We start from the raw sequence: 11,365 nt of genomic DNA, 5'->3' as shown, positions 1-11,365 counted from the left end.
AGCCCTGCTATCCTGCATTCATCAGGAGAGACATCTTACATTTGTAAGGCAGAAACTTATGCAAGTAAAAGAAAAATGTTTGATCATTGCTAGATAGTCACTTTTCTAGTCTGATTAAAGCATATGTATTCACAGCTTCATTATCTTGGTGCCTAACGAGCATTCAGGAGATGGCACCAAAAATAATGTGCATTCTGTAATAATAGTTACCTGTGTATGCTGTAGCTGTTAAGATGGATTAGGAGGGTTACATGTTGGTGAGACACAAGACAGGAAGAGAACAGTGTGTTTATTCCCCTTTCAAATATATGTGTTCTTAATTTAAAGCACAGTTAGTTATTGATGCAGTTCTTGTATTATTTATTATTTTTAGATACCAAGTCCTTCTCAGCATAATTATCTCATTAAATTACACATCTGAAATAGAATGCAGCCTCTTGTCAGCGCTAATGTTCTTCTGCCTATTGTTATAAATATTATTGATAAGAGATGACTTTCAAGTTAACAGCGTGTGGATTGATAAGGCAGATGTTATTGTGTAACCTGATTGCTTCTTGGGAAGCTGAGCTCAAGGACACCTCATGTTTCCTTCAGAGCGTGGGATGGTGAATCCCCAGCCTGCAGATGGCTGTGGAAGGTGATGTTTGTGGCTGTAGTGTGATTGGCTAGCGTCTGAAAAACTGCCCCGAAACTGTACACTGGTGGACATTTGAAATCAGTAACCGTGGCGGTTTTTAGGGGTGCACAGAGGGGTGCCTCCTGTGTTGATTTTTGAGTCACCAGAGGGTTTCTGCTCCTTTTGTTTCTGCTCTTCCCTCCTGCTCTCTGATGCTCTTCTCTTCATTCTCAGGTAGTAGATCCGGTTGGCTTCTGGGTAGGTGACTTTGCAGAGGGGCATTTTGTAGATGGCTGCGTTGTCTGAATTTATCAGCAAAAAGAGAAGAGCAGAGAAGCAGAAGGGCCATGTGCAGAGTGGCAGTCCAAGCTGGAAGGGGAAAGGACAGTCAGAAAGGTGCATGTTGGTAAAACTTTTTTGCATGTTCCCTTTCCTTACTTCTGCCTGTTGCTGAATTCTTGCATTCGGAGAAGCTGGGAGAACCTGTGTTTTCCCTGAGGACAGTGTGACATAGGACATGTCTTCCTGAACCCTCCATACAGGATCTCCCCTTTGGATCCAGAGGAGGATGCCCATATGCAAGGGCCTACATGTGAGCTAGGTTCCTGCGGGTCAGTGGAGGTCTGGGAAGCTCCTCTGTCCTACCAAATGTTAATTCAGCTGCTCACATAGAGGTATCTATCTGAAATGTAGAGAGCATCCCAGGTTGGAAACCTCAGTCCTTTTGGAGATGCAGCTGTTGGCCAGGATGGCACTTGGCGCTGATATTGAAGCACCTGATTCAAGCTCCAGGGCTCTGCTGACTGTAATGAAAGCCAGACATCCAGCTCACATGTGGATGTTACAATCCTCTAATAGATGAGCTGAATCCTACCTTCCCTGTCTTGTAAAACGTCACGTACTGAGAGTATTATTCACACATATTAACCATCCTCAATGCCCATGTGTTACTGGCATTGCATCCAATCCTCAGTCCTGCTCTGTGACTCCATCTCTTGACCTGACTTGGGGTCTGCCAAAACCAACATCACAAGGAGAAAAAGTAGATGTCCATTTTTCTCATGAATCCCAAAAGCAGGTGTGCGTAACAAAGCAACCTGTCTGCAGTGACCTACATACTACTGAGTGAATGCCAGATGAACATGCATGAAGCTGTTCATTCTAAGTTTTTTCTTTTAAGTTACTAAATCGATTTTACTATAACATGATTTTGCTTTAATCTCTCAGATCGTAAAGAAGAAATAAAGCTTGGCGCTTCTGACTTCTTGATCTGTCCAGATACGACGATTTTGTACTCAAGAGAACAGTCTCCCCCACATTTTAGTTCTCATATCCAACCCAAACTTAAATAATATCTGTGGGTAGGGTGGGAGAAAGACCTTGTAAGAAGCAAGGAAAAATTTAGACCATTGGGAATTGTTCAAAAGTATTGCCTGCAATTAAGTGACTCAAATGATATGCTGTTGCTGGAATTCACATATAACATGCACAATTCTGTGTGGATAACATGCTCCAAAGGTCTTTGAAATCTTACTATCAGCTGCAGAGTCTGCAAGTGCACAATTAAACTGACAGAAAATCTGTACAAGAGCTGCCACTGGCTGCAGCATTCTCTATTCAATGCTGTCAAAATGACATGCAGAATTTTGGGGCACTTCCTGATCATTATATTATAACAGATCAAAATACAATTAAATAAACAAACAAACAAAATAACACCATTAAAAACCCTTCAAACTTACCACAGCTAAGGCATTAGCAAGAGCTGCTCCAGAGTAGGCACAAAATAATGCTGAGAAAAAAAAGACCAAAGACAGCTCAAGATGAAGAAAATCTTGCTCATCTCTTCAAAGAAATTATCAGAAATTGTAGTATTGTCCAAATTCACAGTAAAGTATCCTGCCAGCTACCTGATGTGAGGTTTAACGTTATATTTCAAAACTGGTTAGAATGCCCATATGCTGCATCTGGTCATGTGGACTACATTTGTTCCCCTCCATAGAGATAGGTGGTGAATGAAGAATGTGATTTCATCAAGAGGAAGTGATGGGGCTATTTTCTCTATCACTGATTTCTTTTTAATTGGCACAATTGGACCTGAGTGCAGTGGGGAATTACAGGGATCCCCCTGTACTGGGCACTGGTAAGGTGACACCTCTAATCCTGGGTTCAATTCTGGGCCCCTCACTGCAAAACAGACACTGAGGGGCTGGAGTGTATCCAGAGAAGGGAACGGAGCTGGGGAAGGGTCTGGAGTACAAGTCCTGTGAGGAGCGGCTGAAGGGGCTGGGGGTGTTCAGCCCGGAGAAGAGGAGGCTGAGGGAACCGCCTGCCCCCAGCACAGAGGTCCCACCAGCCATGCGGAAAAGCTGTCTGATCACACAGTGTCCCATCTGACCTTTTTGTGGAGGGTTAGATTGGATATTAGGGAAAATGCCGTCCCAGAAAAGGCTGTCAGGTGTTGGAAGGGGCTGCCCAGGGAGGGAGGAGTCACCATCCCAGGAGGGATTTAAGAGCCATGTGGACGAGGTGCTCAGGGACATGGTTTAGTGGTGGGCTGGGCAGTGCTGGGTTAACAGTTGCGTTAGGTGGTCTTAAAGGTCTTTTCCAACCTAAAAGATTCTATGATTGTATGAAATTCTCTACCAGTGTCTGTCCTACAGCTTCAAACCATAGGCAGTTAGCTGTGAGTCTCCTTGCCCCAGCATGTCAGAGGTGTCAAAGCAGGAAATAAGGCACCCAAGGACAAAGTTAAGGAATGGAAAGCTACTGAGCAATCCAGAAACTATGCTGAGGACAGAAAACTACTGAAATGCAAATGGCTGGGGCCAGGGTGAATCTTCATGGGAATTTTTTATATGCTACACTGTTCTTAAACTCTTCCCAGAGAGCTTGTTTTTGGCTGCTGTTGGAGATGACATCTTCTGATAGATGGATTTTACGCTGACGTTGTGTAGCAGCTCTCTTCGTATGACACACTTCCTCTAATGATATATATGATTATGAAAAGGCAGCTTCTATGAACCTGTTGAATTGCTAATTTGTTAAACTGCTCATGGCATGGATTGTGTTCCCTTCACAGTCCTCCCTCCCTTCCTAGACGTTTTCATGTTATCAGGGCCTAAAGGCACTTCACTCTGCCCTTGCATCTTGCACTCTCAAGTTCAACCCTGATGCCATCACAGAAAGAGCTCCTGCATAGTATCTAGTTTTGCAGCGAAGCAGTAGTTCAAAGTTGACTCTAAACGTGTGCTATTCCTAGACTGCCTGGCTGTATGAATTTTTTGTCTTCCCTTTACGTAAAAGATACATACCGCAGGCAAGTGACAGCAAATGAGTCTGCCAGGTCAAGGCATAGAACATGCCCCCAATTGCAATGCACGCAAGCGCGCAGTTGTAATTGTGTAAGCCAAGGTAGATGCTGTCAAACGGCGATGCAATGCTCAGGGCTGCAAGACAAAAGGCAGAGCTGTGAGGTCAGGTATAAGAGGGATTTTCTGGAGGATCTGTCACTGCTGTGAACGCATCACCCTCTTCCCTGGGACATCTATACAATTTTAACTGTGCTCACACTTGCATAACACCCACGTGTGGGAAAAAGATGAAATCTAATGAAGTTCATTATTTTGGAGCTCTGGTAATGTCCCTAGGGTTGGAATTTGGCCGTCTCAAAGGTTTCTTTCAGGCAAAGCTTTCTGCATCTGCCTGAGTGTGTTGTAGTTAGTCTTGCAGATGGAGGGTCCAGCTAGAGTGTAAGAGGATCTTCTCACCTGGGTGTCCTTGCAGTAACCTGTGCTCACCTGTACTTTTTATAACTCATACCTACCCTGATTTTGAATATTAGAGGCACAGCTGAGTGTCTTTTGTGGGAGTATGCGGAGTTTTCCATCTCTTCCCAGTGATCTTTGCTAGATGTGCTCTAGATATTAGATGTGGTCTCTCCAACATTGCAGTGGTAATTCTCCACTGAGCTGGGAGCTGAGGATCTGCTCCAAACCCAACTTCACAGGTACTTCTGCAGTATATTTCTCAGAAGCTTCAGGAATTCCAGGGCAAAGAAGAGTGCAATATGTATTGATTGCACAGGCCACCTTCATGTGACTCAAGATTAATGCATTTCTGCTATAATATCCTCATTTATCTTCTGTTTCATTGCCGTGCTTATCCCCTGATACTTTCCCCTGACCTTTCTCTTCTAGACTAAATCTCAAACCTTTACAAAACTTGCCAAATGCTCTTAACCATACAAATTGTAGAGAGTTTTGTTTAAAAACATGGATATAAGGCAGTTCACATCTTATACAAAGTGCTTCAGAGCACAGAGAACTCATTGTTGGCTGACTGTGCCATTTTCAAGGCTGTTGTCTCATACTACACTTATTCCATGATATTTTTTTATTACAATGGGTCACATAAGTGGCATTAATCTTTTATAACTTCAAGGGTCAGATTCATCTCTCTTAACTTAAGATTGCTCCTCTGGTGAGTGGAGAGAGAGGCCATTTTGAGTGTTAGTCATTTAGCTATTTTTACAAATCTGCAGCAGGATAAAATGAAGTAGAAAATCTGTTTCTTTTCATTGACTGATCAGCTCTGAGGAAGATATCTTCTTGTGGTGGTAATTTAAAATACTTGCAGTGGCAAGAGATCAGTTCTGAAACCATTTCTTCAGCTTTCTTTGTCATCATCTCCAGGGGATTCATTCAGTGCAATGGCAGGAGGGTTAAGCAAGTTGGAACAAACAACCTGCCCTTGTTACAAATCTAGTAACAACTTCAAATCTTGAAGAAAATCTGCTTCTGTTCCTGCCTTCATCACATTGTGCTACCTTTAGTATGACCTTCCAAATTTAGAGATGGTTTCAAAATTTAGAGTGTTGTCCCAAGTATGTCTAAGCCCATGCAACTGCTAAGTCTGGACAGAGTCAGAGGCTTGAAACAAGATACCTTGATTCTTAGTCACAAATCTGACTTGGGTAAATATTTCTTACCTGCAAACATCCCCACTGTTGATCCAATTGCAGCATGTAAACAAATCAGTGGGGAGGATATAAGTAAAGCAAAAAGGATGATGCCTCCAGTCCAGGGGTTTTCACAGCCATATACTTGACCAACACCGACCGGGATGGATCGCAAGAGCTGTAGCAGCCAGCAGAAAAGGACATGTTAGCGTATCTCTGTATTCAAAAGGACACAGCAGTTATTTTGTCCAAGCTATTCGTTGAAAAGGAAAAGGAGCCTTGACTGTGATTTGGACTATTGAGTGAATGTGGGTTCTCATGCCCTTCAAACCAGAGTGAGTTCATTGTTTAGTTTGGACTTCCTCAGTCCAAGATGAACTTTTATTTCTTTTGGGATGATAATATGGTGGGTGGGAGGTGGAAGTTTTGTTTTTTTCTTTGGTGTCTTCACTGAAAAAGTAAAATTGCAGCCTTCTAAGGCAGTGATACTGTGGTGGGGCTGGATGGTTGGAGTTCATTATATGTCATATAAAGCATATCCGTTACCCTTACGCTGCTTTGGGAAGGTGATCCTCCAGTGCTAGACCTGAACTGAGGGCATGGGATATAGATGAGTTTGTGTCCCTTCAGGATAATCATGTTTCTTCTGCCTTTTCATATTCTACTGGCTGTTTTGCTGCTGTCATTTTAACCACATCTGGTCAGTGGGAATGCATATCCAGAGCATATCCAGATATGCTTCTGTATTGACAGCACTCAGTGCCTGTTTTGGGGCAGTTCAACTTCAGTCAGAGTGAGTTTCAGCTTGTCTTGATCAGCCTTTCTGCTGGATCAGCCAGGGTTGTCCCTGGGGCTTTTATGGTACTGTCCTTTGTGGACTGAACCGAGCCATGTATTTCTGTGAATTCCTACTGGTTGTACAAATCATACAGCCATTCTGACCTATGTGAAGTTGTTATCCTGAGCTGAATGCCTTCACACACAAATAGTTTAGGCTATTTTTAGTGAAATAGCATAAACTTCTTGGAGTGAAACTTACCAGTGGCACATTGATTGAAGACCAGGTGATATTGGGTACTGATGATACAGGCTTGATGAGGGTTGTAGGGAAGAAGGGGTTATAGTGTCCTGTGGCTGCCAAGTACAAAGTCACTGCAATATTGAAGGGCAGAGTGAAAACAGGAAGGTCCCATTTACTGAAGATGGATCCCAAAGCACTGGACAGGATTGGACTGTGAAAAGAAGGAGAAGAGAAACAAGTGTAACTTGTTCATAACAATTATAGTGGTGAAACAGCCCACCACTTTGGTCATGAACTCTGGTCAAAGCAAGCCAATGCCATTCCTTGTGGGAACATCAGGTGGTGAATACCATTAATATATTAGTCTGCATCAGACAAATAGTTGCAGAAGGCTGTTCATCTCTTTGCAACAAGTATTACATCTGTTCATGGATGGTACTAACTTCCTCAGGACAGTTGGTTGGTGTGCAAGTGCTCTGCCAGCTATGCTGAGTTCAGGGATTCAACAGAGGAACGCACCCAGTACTGCACTTAGGGAAACATGATGTGGCTTTTATTCAGTAGAAAAATCTAACAAAAAGCAGAGAAGCAGATTTTGGGAATGCCACATGAAGAACTCTGCAGAAGTTTAGGTGGACTAAAGCTGCTACATTGAGGATGCAAGGAGAAGTTGGAAATTAACTAATTTATCTTTTTTTTTTTTTTTTTAACCAGTTTGAAGGATATCAGAAGATGGTTCCAGGAGAGAAATGAAGCAGAAGAGGTGATCAAAGAAGATGGAGAATCTCTCGTTAAGAAAGATGTAAAATATTTCTACGTTAGACACTATTTTGGGACAACAGGGAGTCCTTAGGAGATAGGGAGCATGAGAGAGTGTAAGATGCTTTGTTACTGCTGTAACAAAGCTGTGAAAGGTGTAGTGCCAGACACGACCCAGACCTTGGCTGATGTTCCTGCTTATGCCAGTGAGACTGATGTTTCCCTGCGCTGCCTGGGTACCACCCAAAATCACATGGCATTTTTGGAAAACTGAGCTTCCTTCTTAAGAAACATGATTGAGTGAGTCTATTTAGCACATAAAGCATTTGGGATGACTCTCAAAATATTTAGAGACCAAACACTAAAAAGCATGCAAACCTGGAGATACCATGACTTTCCCCAAAGTTCTTGGCTGTAGAATATCGGACAGAAATTTCACCAGGAAACCTGGATGTAAATTTCACAAGATCTTCTTTCCTCTGGACGTTTTCAGACTGCTTTATTTCCACTTGAAGTGGGTGTCCTGAATGAATGTTTTTGTGGTAGCATATTGGCAAGATAATGTCTGCTTTTTTATGGGGCCCAGAACCTTGTGGAAGAGAGTGAAAAGCCAGGTCCTGTTCTTGAAGGCAATGGGCTGTGTGCTGGTGCTTCCAGCTGAGCTTTCCTGACGTAAGTGAGCTGAGTAGCTGTTATGGTCAAACTCCAAGCAGCAGCGGACATTGCACAGCTTACAAAAATTCGATCTAAAGACTTGAATTTTTCAAGGACCTGCATTTGAGTCTAGAAGTTCATTAAGCTGGTTCAAATAAATAAACCCTAAACCCCACCCAAACTATGTGGTATTTCAAAACCAACATCTTGTGTCCTGTTGTGTAGATACTATCAGTGGAAAAAATGCTTTGTTCTCCCTGTATAACCTCAGATGAAGCCTATTTTTTTATGACAGATTTGGTTTCCAGAGCAGTTTACGGATTTTTTTGCTTGTAGCTGTAAGAAAAAAAAAAGTCAGCACTTCAGTGAAAATGGTGTCCTAATTTCTGTGCTGAAATACAAAGTTTCTGCCAGTTATACATCTTGTCAGGAAAAAAAGGAAACAATTAAAGAAATGCTGACTTCTAAAAATGAAATTCAAAGTATTGTTTGAAAAAATCACTGAAATGTCTAATTTTGAAATATCTTGGCTCTAGCATCGAGTCTTGTGAACTAAAAGAATGAAGAAAAGTTTGAACAAAAGTCTTCAAGGAATTCTGGCAGACAAGACAAACTAAAGGCTCTTGCAACATGGTCTGGGCTTTGAGAGGTTGTTAGAAAAATGACCTTTGCTGAGAGTGACTAAAGAAATAAAATATGAAAAAAATCTGTTTTTAAAATTGGTGAAATGCAATAATGACTTGCATGTTATCTCTAACAGTGATTAAATTGTGACTCTTGAATTAATTTTGGTTAAGGCTGTTAAATAGATTCTGCAGTGCGGTTCGGGTCCGTATTTAGAAATGGTAAATTTAATCCTGAAAGGACATTGTCTGGCATTCAGAGTTACTTGGAGAAATTAATTTTGCTCACGTCTGCTTGCATGTCTGAGAGGAGGAAGATTGAATTCAGCCCGAGGGAGAGCACCAGGTCAGCTCAGCGCCTGGATGAGGTAGAACTGTTGTGGTGTTGGGCACGATGACATCCACCCTGGGTGTGTCCTGCTGATGAAGGCCATTTGCAGAGCACTGCAGTGGGGCTGCTTTGTCCGTGTGCTATAACCAGTGATGTCTGTGCACTCAGCCTCAGACCAACGTGCCCCACAAGCTCTGTGCATCAATGAATGCCTTTCTCCAGCATCACAATGGCTGGAGCTGCTGGTGTAGGGGACTGGGCAGAGAGGACTTCCAATGTGTTTAAGCTGTACATAGCAGGACTCCTCATTCTCTGAGAATTGTCCCTAGGAGAAGTGGAACTTACCAGGCCATTGATATAACTGCCACAGGAGGAAGAATCCACCAGTAGTAGTCCCCTTTGTCAGAGAAGACGGACACGAGCAGTCCCACCAAGATCCCATTATAGCCGTGCAGCCCAGCTGCAATGGATGATCTGTGATGGAAAGAGATGTTTGCAAGGTAGAAGCCTGTGCTGATGGTGACCTGTCACAGTGACCCACTGAAATGCAATTATCAGTGTTGTGCTCCCAGTGAAGGGCGTGCAGGGAAGGATAAAAAAGCGGAGAGGTGACTGTGGTATTGCCTTGTACTGCCATGGGAAAGGAGGAGTTTGGAGACTGTTGAATGTTGGTGATCCAGGGGGTTTCCCATGACCTGAATGACCTATATGGCAGTGACGATGGCTACCAGAGAGAGATAACTGTCTCCTCTCACAAAGACACATAGCTATGAGGTCAGACCTGAGCTACAGCTCAATCATCATGTAACTGCTTCCAAACCATCCATAAGGAAAGACGGTCTGCTGTCTCTAACATACTCAAATGTGGGACTATGACCCATCATTGGGTTCCTGATACCATAAAGATCAATTTTTATTAAGTGCTTGGATATGGGGTACCACCTACCTGTCCTGACTGAGGGTCAACGCTGTTAAAGTCGCCACGGTCATTCCAGTACAGCCCATGAGCATCCACCACGGGCTCTGGATGAAGATCCCCACTAAAATGATCAGCCCGCTGAGAGGGTTGTTGACAAACATCACCTGAGAGGTGCCTCGCAAGATCCAGTCCACCAGCTGAACAATTAGGGGCTTACCTGGAGGAGATCCAATAAAAAAGCTGTTGATAAGGCATTGTTTTAGCAGGACTCCCTCAAAGCACACTCATCTCTACCATCGCTTTCAGGCCACAGAAGAGACATGATGTATCACCAGGAGTGTAAGACTGGTCTCTGATTTATTGCTGTCTGAGTTTATTTTGCATCTGGCACTTGAAAAGCTAATAGTGGGCACTGCTGTAAGGTTCTTGGAAGGATTCATAAAGAAGTGGTTTATTTACGATGGTCAAAGAATAGTCTTTCTTGCATGGTAGATGGCTTAAGATTCTGCTATAAATTTAAACAGGAGATAGTCCCTTTTTGGTGTATAATTCAGATGCACAGTGGGACTTAGGCAGAGAATGAAACTAGTTTGTATGTGGACTGGGAAACATGAAAATAAAACCCTTGCTGTTTTAGGGGCACAGAACACGGAGGTATACTGTACATAGGAGATGGGGTAAAACTGTCAAAGGTGGCTAAAAAAACCTTAGGAACCGAAGAACCTAAATTAAGAGAACAGTTGTTATAGCTTGGACTGTACTCAGTGGAAAGAGGATGAAGGACAAAGAGCCATTGCTCTTCAGAGAAGTCAATTGAACCTGGACAGAGTGAACCAAGCCCGGGTACCTCAGGTGAGTGCAGGGGGAGGTGGGATGTGTGTGGGGCTGCGGGCAGCCTGTCTGAGGGCATCTACATACAGTGCTCCTAATGACTGCTGTGGCATGAGGGGGGTCTTGTAGCACTGCAATAACTTTTTGCTGCTGGCTCTTCTACTGCAAATTGACTTCAGATCTTTTTCTGCCACGCCGCTGGGAAAGGTGTAATCAGTCCTGTACTGCTTTGAATTATTAAACACGACAAAAGGAAAATAAATGAGAAAGAGGGGCTGCTTACATGTACAATATGTTCAAGCAATGTGTATATACAACTTTCATCTCCTTAAACATTTAAAATTAATTCAATTAGTTTAGATTGTTAATTAGGCACAGCAAAAAATGTCAGACTACTTTTTGAACCTGGGCAATGGCTTATTCCTAAAAACTCCTTTCTTCCCCACTCCTTCCTTTTCCACTTCCCTGTGTTGTATTTACAGTAAAGTCTCAAATTTTGCTTTTTGATGAGATTAGTTTAAAAGGAGGATCTTTGAAGGGCCAGGTACCATGCTGCATCTCTTCAGCAACACTGGAAGACTCCTCCCAAGAGGCTGGAGAGCAAGTTGAGGGGTGGCTTCACAACCATCCCGCAGGCTGTGAGTTGCTGGG

General features: G+C 43.0%; 1 protein-coding gene across 1 annotated transcript in view; it reads right to left on the bottom strand.

Moving 5' to 3' along the window:
• Positions 1–715: 715 nt before the first annotated feature.
• SLC14A1 (solute carrier family 14 (urea transporter), member 1 (Kidd blood group)) overlaps positions 716–11,365 on the bottom strand; it is an 11,853-nt gene continuing 1,203 nt past the window's right edge. The window contains exons 2-8 of the mRNA XM_010150359.1: positions 9,911–10,100; positions 9,310–9,438; positions 6,616–6,808; positions 5,607–5,754; positions 3,931–4,065; positions 2,359–2,408; positions 716–985 (exon numbers count right to left, since the gene is read on the bottom strand). Coding sequence (XP_010148661.1) covers positions 716–985; positions 2,359–2,408; positions 3,931–4,065; positions 5,607–5,754; positions 6,616–6,808; positions 9,310–9,438; positions 9,911–10,100 — 1,115 coding nt within the window. The remainder of the gene's footprint in view (positions 986–2,358; positions 2,409–3,930; positions 4,066–5,606; positions 5,755–6,615; positions 6,809–9,309; positions 9,439–9,910; positions 10,101–11,365) is intronic.

The sequence above is a fragment of the Eurypyga helias genome, unplaced genomic scaffold (assembly GCF_000690775.1).
Source record: "Eurypyga helias isolate BGI_N326 unplaced genomic scaffold, ASM69077v1 scaffold36674, whole genome shotgun sequence".
Lineage (NCBI taxonomy): Eukaryota > Metazoa > Chordata > Aves > Eurypygiformes > Eurypygidae > Eurypyga > Eurypyga helias.
This window is presented reverse-complemented; position numbering and strand designations above follow the sequence as displayed.